Raw genomic sequence first — 23,780 nt, forward strand, 5'->3', positions numbered from 1 at the left:
TGAATATATTTGGTCCTACTCCGTTCATACTATTCTACTCACACTGTATATTTGGATTTGACCGGTTTGGGTTTGACCCGTTTGTCTTGGAGCAAGTAAATTGTTGATGAGTATTTGTTACTATTATTTATGTTTTCGCAACTATCGAGCAAATTCATATCTTTCTGACTCTAAGATTCACATTTTCCTGTCCTCTCAAATCCAAAGCTTATGGCCTCACATACTCTTCAGAGAGTGTCCTAATTTTAAAAAAATATCATATCTTTCTCACGACTAGATCCGCAATTCTATGTTAATCATTAGGCTCTGATTGACACATGTAATACTTCCAAGAATATATTGTATTTTTCGTTGTTTGGATCAAAATCATGATATTCCAAGATCATAATTTTAATCGGGACTAGAATTTGGATAACTTATCTCATCTTCTAAATGGATAAGTTATAGTGTTAAGATTTGGTATAAAAATAATACCAATTTTAGTTAATATGTTCAATGAAATAAGAAACAAATTTAATCTTAAAGTTTATATCGGAATAATCCACCTAATTCCTTAAACCAAATGATATCTAAGTTCTAACTGGCGACAGTGTTTCAATTTTAAAAATTGTATGGGTATAGGAATGGGGTTGGGATTAGCTCGAGACTCCAGTACTTAAACCTCGAATACTTTTCAATGCACCTTTTGATTTAAGCCACGTGTGCACTAGTATTTTGAAGGCTTGATGGCAGCCACGTTACACCTTCTTCTCATAATTAATTTATACAAGAGCATGTCATCAAGGATAAAATTGAAAGCTTAAAAGTTAAATAACTTTCAAATATAAAAATGTGTTACTCCACCATTTTTAAAACAGATAAAAAAAGACTGAAACAAATGGTGTAATAATTACGACACAGAGCCTCAAAAAATGTTCTTCGACAAATTTTTCTTTTTGGTTGTTGCGGAGGAATAACACTTACTCCAAAATGCACAGGTAAATCGAAATAACTGTTGAAACAGTGACTTCTGCTGCCAATAGTACAGCAGTTAGCAGTAATGTTATGAAATGGATGCATAAGATACAAGAATGGGGCCTTTTCCACATCCCTGTGAAGTATCGCTTGTATGTTTCTAAATTCTTAAGACGTACAAGTAAATAATTGCTCGAGTGGAGGAATCTCCCGATTTAGCAAGTGCCTATCGTCTTAAATTAAAAGAGGCATATGATACAGATGATAAACAGTCGACCAAATTTAGCAGATTATTGGGTGATGATTGGAGAAGTCGAAAAACACTGCTGAAAACCTTGTGCTTCGAATGTATTGATTTGTTTTACGAGGAGTCTGGAGAGCAAAAGCTCTAGTATGATGACCATCAATGCTTACAAACACGCTTGTATGAAGTAACTAGTCATATTCTCCTTCCTTCCCCTTCCCTCATGTTTTCATGAAAATATTTTTCGGGAAAATGTTTTCGGTATTTAGTTGGTGAATAGAAAATATATTACAGAAATCATATGGCTCGACTACAAGTCAAACTTAAACCAAACTGAAAAGTAGAATGTAGTTTCAAAATATAAATGGTTTGATACGGCTTGGAATGTACTCAAACCGTGCTTTTCCAGTTTGGTTAATTCTCCCAAACTATATCAGTAAAAACTATGCACGCCACGAGCATTTTTTTTACAATTAAAGAAACTCATGAGTTCACGCCAGACGCCAGCACAAGTTTAGCAGGTCCATTACAAAGAAAAGAAATCTACTATACACAGATTTACGTAAGTCAAATGCCCCTGGCAGAATTAATTTCTAGGTCAATAAATACACTAATATGCAGAAGCAACAACCAAGTAATCAAATGGGTCATAAGCAAGTGCACGAGGAATTCACACGTACGCCATTCCATAGAGGCCATCAGACAATTGTTTTAAGAAAAATCAATTAATAACGAAAAGAATGAGCCAGTTTACCTCTTTGAGGCATTAAGGTCACTGTCAATGCATGAAATCAAATAAATCAGAGTAACTTTGGTCCTAAACCTAAAAAAAAAAATGAAAAAATCAAATTTACAAATCTAAACGGTGCTTTTCATTTTCTGTTGGCGACAGAGAATTGCAAGTACAAAAGGAGAAGCACTGGAGAAAATTTGGAAGCTGCTGAGAACTTTGCCTCTATAAGATAAAACTAATACCTGTGGGAAGTATGCTGTCGTAAAGTATGCCCCAAATCTTGCATTCCAAGGTTATGCTCCACCCAACTATGAGTACTTCTGAACTCATCTTCCCTGCTTGCTACACCTGCAATGCACATGCTATTTTTTGAGTTGTTTCCTGTGTATTCCCAGCCACTTCTTATCCGAAGCCAGGGAGGTGCTAATTTTGAATTATTGTACTTTTGCTTCCTAAAGTATCTCCTTCCCGAGTTACAAGAGTCACTAGCTCGTTTAGAGCCAAGTTGGTATCCAGTGCCATCCTGAGGCTGGTCTGCTCCAGATACGCTTGGAGGATTTTGAGCCAAGTGACCAGGAGAAGAAGTATGGCAATCTTGTCCAGTATTTTGAGGTAGTTCACTGATTGCCCCCAGATTAGCAGCAGAAGGCACAGATTCTCTTCTATCACGGGGATATGGAGGCAAAGGAGGAAAAGGCTGGAAAGGTATTCCTGGGGCAACAGTCCAAGCATCAAATATTCCTTTTTGAGGAGACCTAAATTGCTGCACCTCAGAAAATGGAATTCCATAAGAGACAGGCAATCGTGAAATGAACCGCTGCTGCAAGTTCCCCGTAATGACTGGCTGTGGATGTTCTCTGCATCTACGTTCTTCGGGACTACAAATAGCTGCTGAAGACGCATCAGATAAAACCCTACAAGCCTCAACCGGGAATAAAAATCCAGGAGGGAATTCATAACCAGGGGGAGCGTCATCATCTAGGACCTGCCTTCTGTCATCATCTACATTGCTCTCATTTCTTGGATCTGGCTTTTCTTCAGCCTCTTGATCCCACCGACTTTTATGCTTGCGTTTCCTTGGCCTAGAGGCTGCCCCGATATCAGAACATGAAGCAGAGGAGCCATCAGGCACACAAGCATCTGCTTGAACAGATGAAACTGTTGAATGGCAGGTATTCTGAGCTGCTTCCGAAGGTTTACCACCCAAATCGCACCATTGATTTTGTGATGCTAGACACCTATTGTAAGGTGAACCAGAATGCATGTTGATTCGGCTGTCATCTCTGTCAATGCAGCTTCTGTTCCTGAGAGGTCTGCATAACCACCTATCTCTAAAGTTCCTTGCAATTTGATGAACCTGACATGCAGTAAATCACATGAATACTTTGTCACCTAATGGTTCTGATAAAGAAAATTTCTAAACAAAGTAATTAACAGGAAAAGACTCCTGCAATCAGGCTACAGATATAAATCAAAACATAGAATCAACAATAAAAACATAACAAGAATGTGAAAAATCTATTGCAATGGGTAAAAGAAAAAAAGGAACAGAAGCATGCACATAAGGTCGAGAAAAAGCAGTAAGAATAAAGTGCATGCAACCTTTGTCCGGCAACACTAGTATATAGCATACTAACCTTCGTGGATAAGACCATAGAGCTAGCCCAAATAGCACCTCCCTTACCAAGTTCTATCAAGCTAATTTAAGTTTAATGGCTAAGATCGGCAGAAAATTGTATTTCATTCCCAACTATAAGATGATAGACCCAGGTCAAACAATCCTTTATCCAGACTAGCTCTTTCTTCTATCAATCAGTCAAGTAGTGATCTTTTCGGGCACGTTGCACACTCTTTTAACCCAGGGCTACCTCCTTCCTTCCTTCCTTCCTTCCTTCCTGTCTTACGAGGGTAATTAAGATGCTAGTCTCTTACTTACCCATCATCCCCAAATGTAGTTAATTTGAAATTGGAAAATCAGTAGCCTAAATCATTTATAGCAAGATTAAAACAAGCACGATGACAGCTTTCCTCATGCATCTACACAACATCAAGCAACAAGCACAAACAGAACTGCGGGTTCTTTTTTGTTTTTTGCTTTTTGAGAATGAACAGAACTGCGAGTTCTTTTTTTTTTTTTTTTTGAGAAGGAACAGAACTGCGAGATAACTATGAAGCATTTCAATTTCATACCAATATGAAATTTCAACTCTTTTTAAGAATCAATTAAATGCAGATATTTTGCTGGAACAATTAAAAGGCAAAAGAATGGGATTCTACAACCACTTGATGGAAACAAAAGACCTGCATGGTAACCAGAATGGATCACCTGTTTGTCTTTGTGCTCTGTCAATCCCAAAATTGAGTCCCTAAAGCTGCAGAGCCAAAAACAACACTTTCAGAAGTAATTTAGAATCTGGGGTTATCACTTGCAAAGGCATAGTATAAACGTGACTTTTAGAGAATTACAACAAGCAAAAGCAGTTTAAAAATTTGACGGGCGCCACATAAGACGGAACATACAATCTTAAGTAGTCAGTCAGCATTTGGAGAGATGTTATTGCCATTATAGTCAGGAAACACGTGTCATAGCTGTCATCAATTTCAGTAACACTACACGTGGTACATTGTTCTAGAGCAAAGTAATGAACCAAGCATGCATGCAGGAAATTAAAGCAAGTTGCAGGAAAAAGTAGATACAAAAATAGAGTGGAGGAGAGTGTTGGAATGTTAATTCTAAAGTTCGATATTGCGCATTGAACAAAAAAATATGTGGTCGTTAGGTTGACGGACAAGTGTGAAAACAGTGGTAGGAAATATAGAGCAGTCCCATAACTGTGGGATTACACCAGGAATCAGCATTGAGCCCGTGCTTGTTTACCCTAGTTATGGAGCTAACAAACAGTATACAATGGGACAAAGTAACGACAACATAAGTACGAGCCTCCAATCATTAAGAACACTGAAAGGCTTTACGAAGGGATGATCGAGAGTTGACCAAGTTTGATCGGTGTTTACCAAGATTTTACCAATGTTAACCGTGAGTTGACCAAGACATGACCACCACTAGAGTTTCCGGGATGAGTCAAGCCTGGTCCCACTAGCCTCACGTCTTTTTTAATTATGTTAGGGATTTTATTATTTTAAAGTACTTGAACTTGAGCCCCAGCCAATTGTTTAGCTAGTAGTATAAATAGGAGTAATGTAGGGTTTTACCAGATTTGGATGAAATATTTATGAAGAACTCTCTTGAGAGAGCATCCCTTTGTGTTAATATCCTTTACCTGTTTAATTGAACCTCTCTTAAATTCTTCTTGCAAGTATTCATGTATGAGTTCAATTTCTCTTCCCCTTGAATTATTTCCCGCAGTAAAATTGCTAGTTAGTAGGTTCAGCTTACTTGCTTGGGTTGACTGGTTGCTTCTTCTATTAAATTCTATCCTTTCTTTCTTATTTTATCTCTATCTTCTCATTTCTTTCTAGTTGTTGCTTTAATTGTTTGATTTCCCATATTCTTTCCATCGTCACGAGGGATTAGTAGTCTGGAATATCATAAAAGTTCATTGCGAATAAAACAAATGTAATATACTCATCATATATGGATACGAGATGAAATTCATGCAGCTCTTCCCCGATTTAGAAATTAAAAAAAAACAAAATCAAGTTTCAAATCCACATTTTTAGAACTTCCAATATGGTGGCATATTGATATTGCAGTTGTGCAACCTTTGTTTCTTTTAGATGAAATGTGCAACCTTTGTTTCTGCTACCATTTTTTTTCCTTCTCTTAAACAACTAATGTAAAAGAGTTCCACTTCTGTAGTTTCTAATCTACCATTCGCATATTTTTTTGGTCTTTACACTGTAATTCATATTTGGGTTTCACATTCGAGTTGCTTTATTAGATCCTTATCACTGCACAAAAAAAGAAATTATACCTGGACGTCATATGGAGGCATTAAACCCACTCAGATTATCAGAATAAAAGTTGAAAATATTATACATAAGTAACATGTGATAACATCTGCTAACCTCTCAACTCCAGCTCTGGACGCGTCTCCATTAATGTGCTCAGGAGAAAGGATGTCTCTTACAGCTAGATACTCTAAAACCTGTAAAGTACAGTTGACATTGTAAAACCAGCTTAGTAAGATAGCAATGACAAACAACAGGGTGTGCTAGGTATATCAAGAGAACCCTGCACTGAAAATGTTTAGCCAACAGAAGATCTCACGCAAGGAAAAAATGGGTACAACAAAAAAAAAAAAAAAAAAAAAAAGTGAGTAAAGAAGCCACTAATACATTGCTGAATTACATATTGACGTACGTCTCACTGAAATTTTCTGGTACAGCATCTTATTGACAAGAAAGACAGTGTTCTTACCCATTTAGATCACCACCCAATTTGCTGCTTTTGTTAAGACTCTTTTGTTAGTTAAAGGCAAAATTTTGAAAGGAGCAAATGTTACCTCTATATACCTAATGAGACTTTGTGAAGATTTTGAATCTCCAAGGCCAGAAAGGACGAGGAGAAGATTACTAATAGATTTAGATGTGACATTGTATTTTATGTTCTTCTTACCAGTGTTGGAAACTACTTCACATTGGTTTTATCCGTCGTCTAACCGTTCAATGATTTGAATATATTGTTACTGATCTTAGAATGGATAAAATACATAGAGTATATCTGGTGTTTCATGTTTATTTAGTATATTATATGTATATTATCCTACTCGTTTAGTGACATCATAATGTCAGACTGTAGGCATATTGTCCATGCTACTCGGCTTTGATCTTTGAACTTAAACTCACAGTGCATGAAATGATCAATAACTTGCCATATGCTTTTTTTTTCTTTTTGGCAAACTTAACTACAGTGATTATTGCACTTACATGTTAGCTAGTTGAGACCTTTTTTCCATTACCTGTTAGCTATTTAATATGTGTTTATACACAAATATGTTTGAGTGACACATTAAGACGCTGTGTAGTGAATAAATAATTTGTCAGTTAAAAAACTTCTGGCTCAAGAATATGCAGATCATGATTAGCTGGTGGTAAAACTGACATTTTCTGATATACCTCTCAAATTCTGGTACTTTCAGGCTAACTACTCAATCACTAGAGTAGAAGTATAGGACTATAGAATAACTACATTACCTTAAGCAACTTTCTGAGAATTGGGATCTTATTGAACTCCCTCCTGTATCGCTTCATTATGTTGTGTAACATCTGTAGACCTACCAGCAAAACAAACACAGATCCAACAATCGGTATATTTGAAAGTCGGAAAAGCTAAAACATGCAATAAGCACCAATTTATTACCATTCTTGTTCATAATATCCATCAAAACTGTGCGTGACTTTGTTTTCAAGATCGCATCAAGGATCATAGAAAGTTCCCGGTTACTGCTAACAAATAAATGCACAAATTAAAAACTATAAAAATAAGAAGTAGCAGCAGCTAAGAATTCAACTCCTAGCACTACAAAGAGTCAAAGAGGCGAGCCATTTGTTACCTCTGGATAGCTTCACCATTACAGCCATCCCCTGAAGCAGCAGTTAAAAGGAGGAGCTTCAAGTAACACCTTGACGCATCCTGCTCCAAGAAAAGAGAAAACTAATAACTGAAACAAAATTGTAGAGTGCCGTGGAATCAGCATGCACGCATTTACACATATGGCAAAAGTTGAAAAAAAAAAAAGGAATGCTTCAGAATATTATAGTAGAACTATTAAAATCTAAATGGAGAGGTTACTAAGGTCAAGGCCGAGTTAAGAAACTGGAAATGCCTCAGAAAATCAAAATAGGACCATGAAAATGTAAATGGAAACATTACTAAGCCGGGGCTACATTATGTGCCCAGCAATGAACCCTTGCTACAACCCACTGTATGGACTCCCAGCCCTCCCTTTCACCAACGTTTTGGCCTATTCCCTTTTGATGAATTAACACCAAAGTGCAGTAGAAGAAAGGTAAAAAAGAGGGGAGCATTCCCACAAACCAGCACAATGAATAATCACAAATCACCAAGCAAGAAATAAAAGAAAGAAATGCAGATTATATCTTGTAGCTTTTAACTAGTCACCTTGCGTTTGCTTATTCCACCATTATGATCCAGCAACTCATTCAGTTTCTCTTCAACTGCAAATTCAGGTAAAAAAGATAATGCAAAAGTACTCCACAATCTGCAGATTCCACAAAATGATAACGATGACATACCTGCTTCAAAATGGCCATGTAAGGAGCCATCCGGTGGTTTCTTGAATTTAGGTTGTGAAACTTGCAACATGCTGTCCACATCAGGCAGGGGTCTGGAATTCACAGCATTATTCCTCTGTTTCACCTTCTTCACTAAAGATGATTCACGCGAAGTTTTCACAAAAGGACAGGGTTTTAAGGGATCATGTGTCTCTCGCCCATTGCTGGATTTTGACTTTCTCAAAGACTTGCTAACCACTGCATCAAGAGAAGTTACCTCAAATTCCTGTGTGGAAGAGAAAGAGTTCTTTGATACTTCGCCAGCTACTGAGCACTCTTTTGTCACTCCAGACATGGTTTCACATGTATCCTTCAATGACAAAGAAGTCTCTACAGGTTGAACAGAAGAATGAGACATACACTCTGAGGCTTCCAGTGCCACAGATGTTTCGGCAATTAAAGATGATGCAGGAGACCCATCAGGGAAGTTTTCGCTTTCTTCTCTAGCATTCAAGCTAACAACAGCAACGGAGTTACCCAAATTAACATTTTCTAGACCCATGATACTGTTCATATGTGTTTGATGGGAAGTATCCTGATTTCCAGCAAAAGATTCATCCACTGTATTTTTGTTTTTAGGTGGTTTCCCTTGAATTTTAATTTCAGCAACATTAATAGCACTTGTAGCACATATACTGCTGTCTTGTTTATGATTCATGTCAGCATCCCCATGCAGCATGACAGGTTCAGGATACTCATCATCCGAATCATCCTGAACAATCACTTCTGCATTTAGCGGGTCACCACCTATATAGCCCCGACAATGAGGTGAGCCACAGACACACCTTTTAACTGCAGCCCCGAAGACTCGGACATAATTGTAGTCAAATGTCACCTCTTCGCCCTGATAATAGGATCCAAAGCACAGTGATCTATTAAGCCAAGAATTGATTCCATTCAATAGTCATACAGGCAGCTTATAGATTCTATAGTAGACTGAAGGCTGGACACCAAATAAATTATTGCAATCCACAATAAAAACGGGAAGTAAACCTTGATTGCAGTCCACAATAAAAACAGGAAGCAAATCTTGAAACTGAAAGCATGTCCTAGAATTTTTTTTTTAATTATTGTTAAGGAATGTCCTAGAAGTTGTTGAGGTCCAGTAACTTTTCTGCATTTAATTTACGCTTTGAACAGAGCCTAGTTTGCAAGTTCTTTAAGCTCCATCCGATTTATGTATTTAGTAATACTCTTTTGATATTTATGCATTTAGTGATATCATGGAGAACCTGTTCCCTATTAACGACTTGAAGCAATTCTTCAGATCTGACAATAAGCAAATTATGTGAGGAAAAATTAATATTACCAAAGTTTGAAAACTCTTTTACTCTATGCATTTTAGCATCTATACGGCATATCAAATAAATCACCGGGAGTGCAACCCATACACACCACTGGATAGTGGACACAAGATCCACAGCAATAGCAAAGACCCTCCCTAAAAATTAAAAGAGGTTCTAACAATTCCAAAAATTGCACTTCACCTAGCAAATGTTAATCCCTAAAAGAATTTCCAATCAGCACATCACATTTTAAAGCGTGTTTGACATTAAGAACAAAAAAGAAATTGCTTTTGAAAAAGCAATTGTTTATATATTTTGTCGTTTTGATTAGCTAGTTTCCAAAAAGAATAAAAATCAATTCTCTCACATCAAACGCAAAAAATCCTCCCAAAATTAAATTCTTAATTCATAAATTAAGACAAAGAACAAAACGGAAGAGACACATATACACAATATTTTGTTTTTCAGTCCAGAGAGTAGTTGTGAGTGTGTATTGTTTACATCTCTCTTTTGGCATAACGTATGCCATGTAGTAGCACATGCTAGCCAGCACTAAGGTCAGATCATAGCAGCCCCAACCTCACCTCCAAACTTTTGAAATCACTAGCAGCAACCACCGAAGTACTTATCACAGTTCATGATTTGATGATTGCAACAAAAACATCAGTTACAATTTTCGCTATATGTTATGTTGATGTTTATGAAATAGTCAAAACCAAGTAATATGGACTACAATAGGAAAAAAGACTTTACCTTCTTAATGTCCCTTAAAGCAAAGAGTCCAATGCAGACCTCACCATTCACCATCCACTGTTCAGCAAATGAAAGAAAGTTGTGTCACACCATTAATACTATTGAAGCATGCACTCAATATAAACAAGTTGAGAGAACTAGGTGTGAAACTATATCAAGCATTTTCTGCTGAAAATAATTGGTGGGAGAGGAAGGGGGGGAGCTTGGTGTGATTTTAGCCCAATGAACAAGGGATCTCGATGCACAGGTTTAGGTGCATCTATAAGCGATGAAGCTACTTCCTATTTCTAAATACCTCTAGTATTGAAATAATAAGATGCAAAATCAAAACTGATAATTGGGTGGACATAGATAGCTTATCCTAAAATAATAAAAGAAAACGGCCATATTCTCAGATAATACAGTGGCCAACGACCGAGGTAAGATAACACTAACTGAGAAAATCTTGCAAATTTTCTAATTCAACCCCAACATAAAGATGATTGCGTCAGGCTTAAAACTTATCTTTGTTATGTAGTTTGCAAGTGATGGCATTTTTACTAATTTAGCCTTACCTAAGACAGAGCTGTGACCATATCTAGGACTTTAATACATATCGAGTCCACAAAAGAACCAATTCAACACTTTTGATCACTTGTATACATTATTGGGCAAACAACTAAGCTGCAGTAACTATTTATAATGTTTTAAGGCAATAAGCAGCTGCACTTCATTGAAACCGTTTATCACAACTTCCATTTTTTTATCAGTGAAAAGCCAGAGGTAGATGTACTTTTGAAGAAGTGAGCCCAAACGTTGAGTTAAAGATTACTTCTTGTTGAATTTGAGATCCTATACGGAAAAATGTAGCTGCAATTAACTTGTAGAGCAGCAAACCACATGGTTTCCAAAATGTTTTGAATTGCCATGAGAATCAAATTCCGCTTAAAGGAGAGCTTACATCTTGAGGCAAACCACAAAGAAAGCAAGAGGAATATGATGGAATAAACTGACCATGAGTTTTGAGTTACAACAGATAAAAGGAGCGAAACTTCCTTATTTAAAAAAAAAAAAAGGAGCGAAACAATCACAAAATTTGGGGTTAACATAGAATGACTAATCAAAATCCTTCGACAAAGAATATAACGTGCCCTACCTTGTCCCAATTTATGTGGCAAACTAGACTTTTGAAAGAACGTAATCATGTTGTCTCAGTTTATGTGGAAAACTAGACTTTTAAAAGAATGCAACTGTGCCCTCCCTTCGTCCAAATTTAAGTGGCAAATTAGACATTTGAAAGGATATCTAAATATTTCAAAAATCTAAAGATTGTAGCAGATAAAATTTTTATTTAGTTTTTGATTGTTCACGTTCATTTTTAAAGTTGAAGGAATTCACAACAAAACTGATAATTTGACCTCAAAATCCAAACTGTCTCATATGAAAGGGTTCAGATTAGAGTACATTTTATCATCTAGCAGCTTCTAGTGTATTTCCTACTGTGAAGAAGAGTGTCATGATGACGCAATGCTTTCCAAAATTCATCTGTCTCATCTCACTTCCTCTGCCATGTCAGCATTTCATGCACCATATTCACTACCTCTGACATATAAGCCTGATCTATGATCCATTTGTGCCCAAAAAGATCACAATAGTTTTAACGCCAAAGCAAGTGCAACAGCCTTCTGATCTTTACCATGACTAAGAAACTATTATTATACGTAATTGAAAAATTCTTGAGTAAGCAATAATTGCTGAAAATGTACATTGTTCAGGGAACTAAAAAACTAATACAATTTAAAAAAGCAAAAGAGACTCCACATTCAAGGCCGCAAAATTACAATGAAAGGGTAACAAAATCTCAAGGGAGAACACAAACTACACAATAACATGAAATGGGCAAAGTATAATGAAAGGATAAGGAATTTCTTCTCTGTGCACAAATTCCTCAGTAAAAAAGATTCAATTTTTAGTAAGTTCAACTGAATTGGAATGGGAATTTTTTGAAGTAAATGTGAAGTGCAGTTGCCTAGCACATTTACCTTTTCGGTACGACAATTAGGGTCACAGCTATGGTTGATAAAACGGCCCAAATTCCCCTTAGCACAGGCATCAATTACCTGAAAATGAGGCATAAAAAGGACATTACCCAACAAGGTGAGAGAAAACAGAAAGATTAAAGAGTCCATAACATACACCGAGTCATTACAAAAATGGATTATGGACTGTAGAATGATAGCGGTTTAAAATTGATACACATACCAAACATTCATCTCCTTCATATTATAAATCTGTCTACATCAAATACCTAACATTAAGATGAAACTTAATATCTATTAATTAGACATATCAAGGAAAACTGTAATACCTCACTGCCGTTAAGTGTCATGAAATAAAAATGCTTATGACCCTTCAATGCGTACTCCCTTTGCCGTGCCTCGTAAGCATGCATATCCAGCACCTATGAAATTTTAAAATTTAAGGCTAAAATATTTCAGTAATGCAACGCAAATCATGCATAGATACATGTCATACGCATGAAGAGGAAACCTGTAGAAATCAAATGACAAATTTCTAGACAATCTTTTGATAAAAATAAAACAAGGATCAATGACACTAATGGTAAAATGAGGTGAATTTGGATCAAACTTACACCTATGTCAGGCATTCTCTACTACTTTTCTTTTTGATTTTTAACATACTTCTGATAAATTCACCTCAAAACCAGGTCTAACCAGCTCCCAGGGAAGTGATAAAGTCGTCATCCGCAAGATGAAGGTGTTGCATCAAGAGCAAGTAGCTTATATAGACAATTGGACATTTGAACTAAAGGAAATGCATCAACCAATAGAGGTTTAACTTCTTTCTAACGGTATGTGTTATGTTGAACTGAAAAGATTTTTAAGAGAGATTCATAGTTGGAGCAAGCCATTGTGGTGATGAGAGAAGGATAAGAGAGATGGAATCTATTAGAAAACGAACAATGGTAGGAGATATTCCTTCTTCAAGGAAAGAATAGACAACCTACGAGTACCAGAATACCAATAAATATTCATAGCAGAGAGAGAATTAATGGTTTACATGATTTCTGAATGAGGTATCCTGCAAAGGGCCCCCACCTCAAACCATGATATGGGAAGTTCAAGCAACTAGGGTGCAAAGTGGGAAAGGCCACTATGTAACTCCTGGGAAGGGCGGTTAGGAAGTGAGGCTTACCATAACAAATAGCTCAAATAGACAATTGGACATTTGAACTAAAGGAAATGCATCAACCGATAGAGGTTTTACTTCTTCCTAATGGTATGTGATATGTTTAACTGAAAAGATTTTAAAGAGAGATTCATAGTTGGAGCAAGCCATTGTGGTGATGAGGGAAGGATAAGAGAGATGGAATCTATTAGAAAGCGAACAATGGTAGGATATATTCCTTCTTCAACGAAAGAATAGACAACTTACGAGTACCAGAATACCAACAATAAATATTCATAGCAGAGAGGGAATTAATGGTTTACATGATTCCTGAATGAGGTATCCTGGAAAGGGCCCTCCACCTCAAACCATGATGTTGGAAGTTCAAGTAACGAGGGAGCAAAGTGGGAAAAGCCACTATGTAACTCCTGGGAAGGGCGGATCGGAAGTGAGGCTTACCATAACAAATAAAATAAATTTCTGAATGAGCTATGCTGGCACCAAGTTTGATGAGGAAAACTGAGTAGTGTGAGCAACTGCAAAAATGCAATAAGTACGGGTTGATGTAAACTAATTGTATATCAAGACAGGAAGGCCATAGAATAAGTGGAAGAGGAAAGCCTCATATCCAAATATGGATAGTCAATCCGGGAGAAGAAGTTATGAGGAACTTTCTGAGTTGTAGATAGATGGCCTAAACAAGAGTCAAGAAGTGAAATATGTCCCAACCAGCCCTCAAAGATAAATTATGGGCAAGATAGATAGATAGGAAAATAGCCAGAAACAATTAAAGACTCGGTCTCTAAAACGCTCCTTGAATCATATATTATTGGAGTTCAATGGTAGGAAGTTCAGAGAATTCTTGGGTTACAATAATGCAACACTGTTCGAACTACAGTTGAGTCAAGTAGGTAATAACACCAAAAATTATCAGCAAACAGAGGAATAATTAAGTTGGTGACCCCTTGGTTACATTATCCTTTCTCTTTTCGAATACAGTAGTGTAGCAGAGTTTGATAGGTTCAAATCAGAATTCATAAAGGGCCATAATATCTCAGGGATGAAGGCAGATTGTTTAAACTTTAAAGGTGTCCTTATAACTGGAAAGACACCAAAACAAAAAAGAACAGTACAAAGATGACTACAGTGAAGGATGTGCAAAATGAATGGGGAAATTGGAAGATGATTCTCAACTCTCAAGGAACTAAAAGAATTTGGGAACAACAGCACAGGAGTAGGAATAAAGCATTATTGTGGCATTAATCACCAACAGCTGTGAAGGGGCATGCCTGGCCACAAAGATCTGAGTTGACACAAATGAGACAAGCAATTAGCCTCAAACACTGAGAGGTAGCATCTTAAGGAGGGCGGGAAAGTGTTGAGGATATTGTGATTAAATAAAGCAAGAAGCATGAGCCTAATATGACAATCAACAGACACTAGCAGGAACGTAATGATAAAGAGATTCTAAAGAAAAGGGAACAAGCCCAAAAGCATAACTTGAACCAAAAGAATTGAAATTTGGAGTGACTTATGATACTAGAAAGTCCAAAAGTATAGTTTTGACGTAAATTTATAGAAGTGAAATCGTGTAAAGGGAGCAAAGGTGTTCTGTTCTCTGAAGAAAAATCAGGGTACTGTTGTTTTCTAGGCAAATGGGTTTTGATGTAAATTTGATGCCTATGGGTTCCACCTCAAGTTGGTGATTTTCCCAAAAAAAAAAAATTAGTTACTACTAGCAAGGTCATCTCCTAACTTTCAGTCTCTTTTCACAGAACAGTACCTGCCGAGTGGTGGGATTGGGATAAACAGAATAAAGTTTTGGTATTATTTAGGTTAATGTAGGAAAACAATGTCTATGGTTCCAAGCATTCCATCCACAGTCCACTTCCCCTAACTCCCACAACTCTGTCCAAACTTTGTAGAGAAGATATCTCACCTCCCCGACGTATTCAATAAGAAACTGCCCTTCATATACATCTTCAAGCAGCTGCAGGCCATAACCCTTCTTTCCACATTTAAAGCACTTCAGTTTAGCATAGTTGCGTTTCTGGAACTGCAAGCAGTATATGATAGAGATGATACAATCTGCATAGTAGAAGCAATATACAAGAAAAAGTAACCCTTTGCAAGTTCAAGAACCTGTTGATTTGAACAGAATTCTCCACAAGGACAAGTCCCTTTAACGCACTCTATATTGAGCATCCGGTTCAGGCATCCATCTCCACAGCCCATTCGACCATCTGAAGGTGGCTTGCAATGGCAGACCATGATCTAACAGGTAAGGACAACAAAAGGAAATAGAAGTTACTGAAGGAAGTAAATTAGTTTCTGTTACCTCAAGCACATTAGAAATCATAAGTTGATTGTAGATGAACACGGAAATACTTGAAGAAGCAGCAGTTCACAAAGAAATAAGTAGGGACAACGGAAGGTACCCTTACGAGATGCTAGCCCAACATAGCACCAGCCATGGGCATGGTTTGCATCTTGTAAACATTGCATATATCATTTGATATCTAATTCTACAAACGATTTGCTGCTTTAAAAATTTCTGAAGAATCTCCATTCTCCTCAAAATTGAGCTTATATCAATGGAGAGTTTAAAATATATTTACTTTTTCTTTCCGACTTAAAAATTAAAATATATTTACTTCACCCATCTAAAAATGCTTTAGTTAACAACTTAACATAACATAAGTCCATTTCTTTGTTTTAGCTCCCAGGGGTTAGTTCAATTGGCAAAGGTTGAGGGACTTGTGTCTAGGTCGCAGGTTCGAGCTCTGCGCCAAGCGAACTAACTCGGCTATTTAAATGGAGAAGAGTAGAGGAGCAGTCCCATCATCCCCGAGTTATGAAGGCTGCGGTTGGCCCAAAGGATTAGTTCCAGACGGATTTCTTGGTCAAAAATTAAAGTCCCTTTTTTTTTTAGAAGTTAATTTACTGCTCTAACTATTAATGGAGAACCTGTAGGCTTTTTATCATCAGAATGGACAAGAAGCCCTTCTAGAAACATCATTGAAGGGAACCCCAGAAGAACCAGATGATCCTTCCTTCTCAACAAACAACAATTCCTTCCTTCACAACAAACAATGATTTCCTTTCATTTTACCGCAAAAATCTACTTCACATAAATAATATATCCACTTAATGTCACAGCCAGGTTGAAAATGTCAGCTCATAGACATTGAAACCATGGTGGATAGGGCAAATCACCAATAGATTACAACAAGAAAGATCCAAAGTAAAAACACCAATTAGTTGTCTAGAGGAACCACGAGTTACTCAAACACAGCATTTCTTCCACGGGATGTACCTGAATGTCTCATTGTAACCAACACCGAAAATGTGATATTTATGAATCAACTTCTTCGAGTGAGATTTCATTTTTTATGGCAAAAGCCTTCAATCAAGAATAAGTAACAAGTTTATTTTCAATAAACGAAAAAATCAGGTGACCAAACTTTTAGAAGCTTTTTTTTGCTAACGAATTTTAAATTCAGTGAATTTTTTTGTCTAAAACCACTGCAATTCTAAGGCCTTTATCCTCCTCTTCTTTTTATTCTTCAAGATGTACACCAGTGTATATAAGGCAATAATGCAGACTAGATCAGGCATCCACCTCATCAACAGTTTGATTTTTGCGGTTGCGATGCAAAAACATGTTTGACTTGATCCGAGACCAAGATGATTGATGGGACACTGTAACAAACATAAAGAAGGAAAATAATCAGATCAGTGCAAGTCTACCCCGAGAACATGTACCCAAAGTTTCATAACAACAATCATTAGATACCAAGTGGATTTTTTTGTCCTGATCCATTCGAACTCAAGTGCACACGAGAAACATCTTCCTCATCTGATATTTCCAGCTCAGCATTAATTTCTGAATTTGACTTCTCTTGGGGAAATGAGCAATCAGCAAAAGCTTTATCCAGATTATCCATACATGTCCTTTAACATTGATAGAAGAACTGTAAGCCATCAAAACTCTTGTAAACCAAAAAAAAAACATTATGCTTTCAAAACCACAAGAGTTTCCATCTCCATTACTGACACCTCAAATACTATATCGAGATTATCACCACCCCCCCCCCCCCTCCGGGGTCAAATACTAAATCGAGATTATCACACACACACACGGGGGTGTGAAAAAGCATTTATCATCCTGACTTATAGAGCTAACAGTCATCTGATGCTTAGTTTTAATAGACCCACTTAGTTTTGAGGAAGCAAATATCAAACCAAACCATCACCTGAGCGTTCCGACACCAAATGGGAAGAATTTTGGATGCACTCAAATTAGAACTTTTTACAAGTCAATAAACAAGAAACGGTAGATCTTCCATTATTTAAAAATATAGTTACCTTATCAAAAAATTAAGCCAATAAACAAGAGAAAGGACAATATGAAAGACACAATAAGTTGCCTAATTTGGGCATAAAGAATGCCGCCTCAGGATTTTGTAGTCAGAAATATAGCATGTCACCACTTACAATGATCTCCACATACTAAACCTTTCATTGTGTGGCAAGTGGCAACTTATCTCGGAGATAGTTTTGGTCTTCACAATTTGATCAATTAAAACAAGAAATGAGTACGATGCACCTTCATCAGGATTTAATATAATCAGCTATTCATGAATAAGATGCACAAAATGAATTTCTTTTAAGAATCTGAATTTCGTACAACAAAACCTTAAATACTTCGCATATACAAAATTGGAATGACAGTGTCATTTATCAAAATAAAAAGAAGAAGATAAGCCCCACTTCCCACGGACTAGTTCTCACGACGAATGATATGTTGCTTTTTCCTTTTACACCTTTTATTTCTGAGAGGACAATGTTAATTCCACAAAAAGAAAGTTCATTTCGTAGACCAACAACTAGAATGTTTAGCTATCTGAGTGCTCAAGTACACCAATAAAGCAAGAAACCTCACTTGGCCTAGATAATAAGACTACACACAAACTATTGTTAGGGTCCTCGGGGAAATTGCAAAGCAATGGCTGTTAGTCATATTTAATTTTTTTTTAGCTGTTAGTCATATTAAACTATTCGCAGCTCCAAAGGAAATGATCTATGTTTCTTTCTTATCTCCCCCATAAAACTTGATTTTTTCATTAAATGGAAAAGTTTTCTCTTTCTAATACTTCACGCTAATACAAAAGCATTATTCCCTTTGTACCATTTTGTATGACACCATTTGACTGGCACAAGTTTAAGATCTTAATTTGATGTGTGTGTACATACATATACATGTGTGTGATACATATACACACAGACATTTATATACAAGTGTGTGGGTGTATTGATAACAGAGAAATCCGTGGTTTCCAGCTTTGAAACTTGGTGGATAATCGATCCACCCTTGTACACCTAAGTAGCACATTTGGTTCACACCTGGTTTCCGACTCGTGATGCGGTGCCTATCACACATCTCGTGTTGTACTAACTAAACCACTGAAACCAAAACCCTGATTTGATGTATATATTACATTAGTGATAGCGGAGTAAAAACTTAAAGTTGGTAAATGAAAAGTTAGTTTAATAAAGAAAAACATCACATCAAAGTCAAGAATTGAAATACATTAGTGGATTCGAATCCTTAAAAGTTGTGTAAGAATAGAAGAGTGTTAAATATTTTGGGTCACAAAATGAGAAGAGTGTCAATTTTTTAGAAGAGTGTCATATAAACTGGAAAGGAAGGAGTGCCAGCGCTTTTACAGTGCTCTAAGTAAACCCCACAAATTACAGAAAATACAAAAAATACCTAACATGCAGATGACTTAGTGCTTAAGACAACAAAAAAATTAATTAACATTTTCAATCTGAGCATGCTTAGTTTAGAGCATACAGAATCACCCTAGCATCTAATAACATAAGGGAGGCTGACTTTTATGGTGACTCACAGAAGCAACGGATTGCCAATCCCAAGAAGGCATATCTTGCAAGGATCATCTTACTAGTTTTTTTGAGTTACAGTAGGAAAATATAATGCATGCATAAACACATAAAAACGCATATGCACGCACACACACACGAAGAGACGCATAAAGAGGAAGAGTGATCTAGCCATAGTCCACCAAGAAAAGGCTGTTCCTTCAGCTGTCAAAATAAAGGAAAACCAAATCCTTTCACAGTGCTGAATTTCTATGCACATGCAGTCAACTAACAGGAAACATAAAAGTATACTATTAGTACATTTGTAATTCAGAGATTGGATGAGCATATCACATACCATCTGCAGTTTGTTACTTCTATTTGATCAGCAAGGAAGGAAGGTATACGCCTCCATTTATGGCAATCATCACACTGCACCCAAGCATTTCTTGGTGGCAAGAGACGCTCGCCTACCTCAGTCGGCAGAATGTCCAAGTTCGAAATGCCTCCACCTAAAATTTTCTTTTCAGAGCCAATTTGTCCAAGCCCAGATGGTGTTCCATTTTCTACGACATTAGTTAATATAGTCACAAAATACTTCAATCTACCTAGGTTAGCCTTACATAACTTGAAAAAAAAAAGCTCAATATACTATTACGTGTATCATCCGACAATACCTGTTCCTGTGTGCTGTCTCACTTCACATAAGCCCTTAGCAAGGTCACTTTTGTGCTTCACTTCATGCATAATGTCTTCCTTTTCTTTGTTCTCCTTCTTTTTACAACCTCTTCTTTTTGACGGCTTTGGGACTTCTGACCTGCTCTTTCCTGATACCTTTGGTCTTCCCTCTTTAGAAACTTTTCGCTCATCAGGAGAGGATACCAGTTTCTCTGACAACCCTGACTCCGGAGACTCAGTGCCAAGACTAGAACAATGATTGCCCTCTAGATCACTTTCCAGCTTTGAGGAAGCACAGGAGATTCCCAAGCCTGACATTCCTGAACAATGTAACAGTTCTCCTGAAAATATCTCATTGCTGAACATGTTACCCGTTCCATTTCCAGCTGTAGTTAAAACAGAAGTATCACAACAACTAGAACCATCCCTTTGTTTTTCTCCCTGCATGATATTCCAGAATACTTGTGCATTGCTCATACTTTCTGGACTAAGCAAATCTTTCACACCACAGTTGGAAACCTTTGGGAGCATATATTTTTTCCTTTCTTTTTTACTGATCTTCTCATGCATCAAAATTGGAGCATCCCCAGGAGCAGCACATGGCTTAGACAAAGTCAAATCATGCAAGTCGTCTGGAACATTGACTGGTGTATCAGGAATCAGGTTGATGACTTCTGAATCAGGTGAAGTTCCAGGATCTGAAAACCTGTTACCGATCGATCCTCCCTCCTGGGAAAGTGACTCATCATGGCAAACTAAAGTCTTAGCAGCTGTATCTTGAACTGCGTTCTTTCCAGGTTGGCATCCATCTGATAAAGAAACATAGTCATTATCCGAATTTCCATTGCAACCATGGAGCTGCATATCCAACAACTCCTCCCCCAACCTATCATCAACTTTGCTGGCAATTTTAGGCAGTTTTTTAAGTTCTTCTACAGTAGTACAATTTTTGTTAGTATCATTATCAATAAGAGGAATAACATCCATCAGGCAACGGTGACCAAATTTAACCTTCAAGGAGATAGGTCCAGTTGGTATGAAGCGTTTACCCTTCGATTTCCGTGACTTTCGATCAATCTGATTCTCACCATGCTTCTCATTTCGCCTACTACCCTTAGTTGCTGTTCTTATATTTTTCTGCTCCCCCGAAGTTATCTCAAGCCTGATATTATGTTCAAAAGATTGCACCATATTTTCTAGCAAACCCCAAACTGAAGAACGAGCTTGTTTACTGAAATAGCTTCTTCTCTTTCTTGTAATCTTCAAGGAACTAAGATCTATGGATGCCTTTTTATTGGCTATTCTCCTACCACTTGTTGCTGGTACTGTAGCCAGATTCTGGCTTAACTTGATGTTGCGCCCACTCCTTCTCCGAGGGGCAATACATACATTGACAGGGCATTCACTTTCAGAGGCATTATCACTTTTTACAGTATGTTTGCTTTTATCATCCATCTTACGGGACAACGCCTCAGTTATGCTAATTGAGTCAAAAGCATTCACAAGAACATCAGTTTCTGAAACATCAAGTCCAACCATTCTCTGAGGCACATCATCATCTTTTATCTCAAAGGGTTGAGGTGATTGCAAAGAGACAGATAAGTTTCCGGTCGTGCAATTGGGATTCATGGCAGATGAACTCTGCCCGAACTCGCAGACATCGTCTCCTATTGATATCTGAGAAGCCATATCAACAGTTTAACAGCAACGTTCAAAGAAAGCATAGGCCTCAACGAAAACTCCTTATACCAGCACAAGAACTAACTGCCATGTAAAGATACATGTCTCAGAAATTCGTTGCAGTAATCTATAAGAGCAAATGGTAGTTATTTTAATTAAAAAATGCATAATCTTCATCAAACAAACATTGAAGCAAATAAATACAGAAAAAGGTGAACTGGAATTACAGAGCAATTCCCCACACATTCATTAGGGGGGAAATGCTATAACATGGACAAAAAACTGATCACCATAAACAAAGATGTCAGAAAACATAGCTCTGAAGTCTATTGGAGCTTAACAAACTGCCAGGCATGAGAAGGAAGTGAACATTATTCCATTTTCTTTTTTTCTTATATTTAACCTACTACTACATTGCATTTTTGCAGCAGAGTTATGGGTCTATTCCATGTTTTATATGTCGTGACTGCCACCTTGCAGTGGTGGATGTCATCGCAAGTTGGATGACAAGCAGTCGGAGGTCAGAAAGAGAAGAGTTGTGGAAGATTGCTCATGTTTACAGGTTTTGATTGATAAGGAGAAAGAAGTAAGAGAATTTTTTTAAGGTGTAAAAAACTCCATGTGGAACGTAAAGAGCTTCCTTTAGCTACATTTATACTTTTGGCCCAGAAAGTATGTTGCCCTATTGAATAGATAGTTGGTTAAATCTCGTGGAGTTTGATGTAAAACCGTACTTTGGTTTGTGTCACTAGCTTGGAGAGACATAAATGAAATATTATTCTGGATTATCCAATGAGCCCTGTGCATCCACGTGCTTAAGGAAGTTTTATCAATTAAACAGTACATGACCGAATATTTCCAAATCTGCTAAAGATTAATTAAGATTATGCAGCCCAACTCTTTCCATAACCCACTAAACCTAATTTACTGCTGAAATATTCCACACAAGCACATATAAGTACAATTTAAACTTTTATTTTGTTCTACACATATTTTGGTGTGTAACAATGGACGGAGCTGGGATTAAGACTACGGGAGACCAGGGTTTAAATCCTGGCAGAGTCATATAAGCTGGGTGATTTCTTCCTATCTACCTAAGCCTTGATGGCAGATAGTAGTGGAGCCAGAAATTTTAACAAGCGGATTAGAAAACATTTGCGACTTAAGCAATTATTGAACTACCTTCCTTGTGTCAATTGTCAAGAGGATACAAAAGCTCATATAGATATGAAAATGAAAAAAATTATACTCTATTTGTGCAGTACTATTTTGGGATTCAATGGAACCTCCTTCCTTGACTATGGCTCCGCCATAGGTGACAGAGTTACCCACTACTTGTATGGAAGAGAGGATGATCACTTGCTGCATTGAGCTAGAAAAACCGCAACACAAGAAAACCCAAATAAATGCTTAGTTTTCAAACTGCAGCTTTAATGCAAGACACAGATAACATATGTCTGCACAGAGAAAACTGAAAAAGTAACGGCGTCCCGTTTTCTGCCAGAAAATTCCAAAAGCGAAAGAGTAGATAAAAGAAAAAAACCCTAAACAGCTAACATTTAGCAGTGCATCAAAATCCCTAAAATCAAAGCTCAAACACCAATGCAGATACATACATATATCCACCTCGTTGGCACAAAATCAAACAAAATTAAATTACAAGAAAAGAACAATCAACATAAAGATCATACCTGGTGGTGAATTTGATGAAACTTCACGAATAGTAGGAAGACCAATTTCAAGGAATATATGTACATAAGTGTACGTCTGTAGTTTTAGAGAGAGAAATTGAATTATTTTTTTTAGAGAGAGAATAGAGAAATCGCTTGGCGGTAGTCAGCAAACGGTTTTTATAAAGAGTTGTTTGAGAAAGAGAGAGAAAGGGCTCCGATGGGAACTCATTGGAGATTTTCCTCTTTTCTTCTTTTCTTCTTTTTTTCTTTTTTGTTTTGTTTCCGACTATTATTAGTATTTGGGCTGTAAATATTATTTCCTGGAACGCGAAGTCAACCTCTTTTAGTTTTGGTGTCTCATTAGTTTCTTAATTTTCTTAACATAAAATTTAGACATTTAACAATTATACATCAAAGTATTATAAATTGCACGTAATTTTTAATTTTAATAAGAGTATTTTAGAAAT

General features: G+C 37.0%; 1 protein-coding gene across 4 annotated transcripts; it reads right to left on the bottom strand.

Annotated features, from left to right (window-relative positions):
- Positions 1-1,904: 1,904 nt before the first annotated feature.
- Positions 1,905-23,535, bottom strand: LOC104102591 (histone-lysine N-methyltransferase ASHH2-like). 4 transcript variants are annotated; one of them, XM_070177673.1, is made up of 20 exons: positions 23,332-23,533; positions 22,927-23,012; positions 21,742-21,767; positions 19,960-21,637; positions 19,641-19,848; positions 17,193-17,350; positions 17,019-17,098; positions 15,539-15,670; positions 15,336-15,452; positions 12,576-12,668; positions 12,250-12,327; positions 10,229-10,285; positions 8,151-9,033; positions 8,017-8,072; positions 7,448-7,527; positions 7,255-7,337; positions 7,089-7,168; positions 5,961-6,040; positions 4,258-4,303; positions 1,905-3,288 (listed from the first exon to the last, which is right to left on the bottom strand). In XM_070177673.1, the coding sequence occupies exons 2-20, from the start codon at positions 23,006-23,008 to the stop codon at positions 2,167-2,169; spliced, it is 5,139 nt and encodes a 1,712-aa protein (XP_070033774.1). In that variant the 5' UTR covers positions 23,009-23,012; positions 23,332-23,533; the 3' UTR covers positions 1,905-2,166. The 4 variants fall into 4 exon arrangements, with proteins under 4 accessions (XP_070033774.1, XP_018628477.1, XP_009608636.1 ...); XM_018772961.3 differs by lacking the exons at positions 21,742-21,767; positions 22,927-23,012 and having other exon boundaries at positions 23,332-23,535; XM_009610341.4 differs by lacking the exons at positions 21,742-21,767; positions 22,927-23,012 and having other exon boundaries at positions 19,960-21,724.
- Positions 23,536-23,780: the final 245 nt, after the last annotated feature.

This window comes from Nicotiana tomentosiformis, chromosome 6, assembly GCF_000390325.3.
Source record: "Nicotiana tomentosiformis chromosome 6, ASM39032v3, whole genome shotgun sequence".
Classification (NCBI taxonomy): Eukaryota; Viridiplantae; Streptophyta; class Magnoliopsida; order Solanales; family Solanaceae; genus Nicotiana; species Nicotiana tomentosiformis.

Excerpts from the sequence above, each read along its gene's own strand:
- LOC104102591 (XM_070177673.1), bottom strand. The coding sequence starts at position 23,008 with ATGCAGCAAGTGATCATCCTCTCTTCCATACAAGTAGTGGGTAACTCT. Across the intron at positions 19,849-19,959 it reads GAGACAGCACACAGGAACAG|AAAATGGAACACCATCTGGG; the intron begins GTATTGTCGGAT and ends CTAATGTCGTAG. Across the intron at positions 17,099-17,192 it reads AGGACAAAAAAATCCACTTG|TGTCCCATCAATCATCTTGG; the intron begins GTATCTAATGAT and ends TGTTTGTTACAG.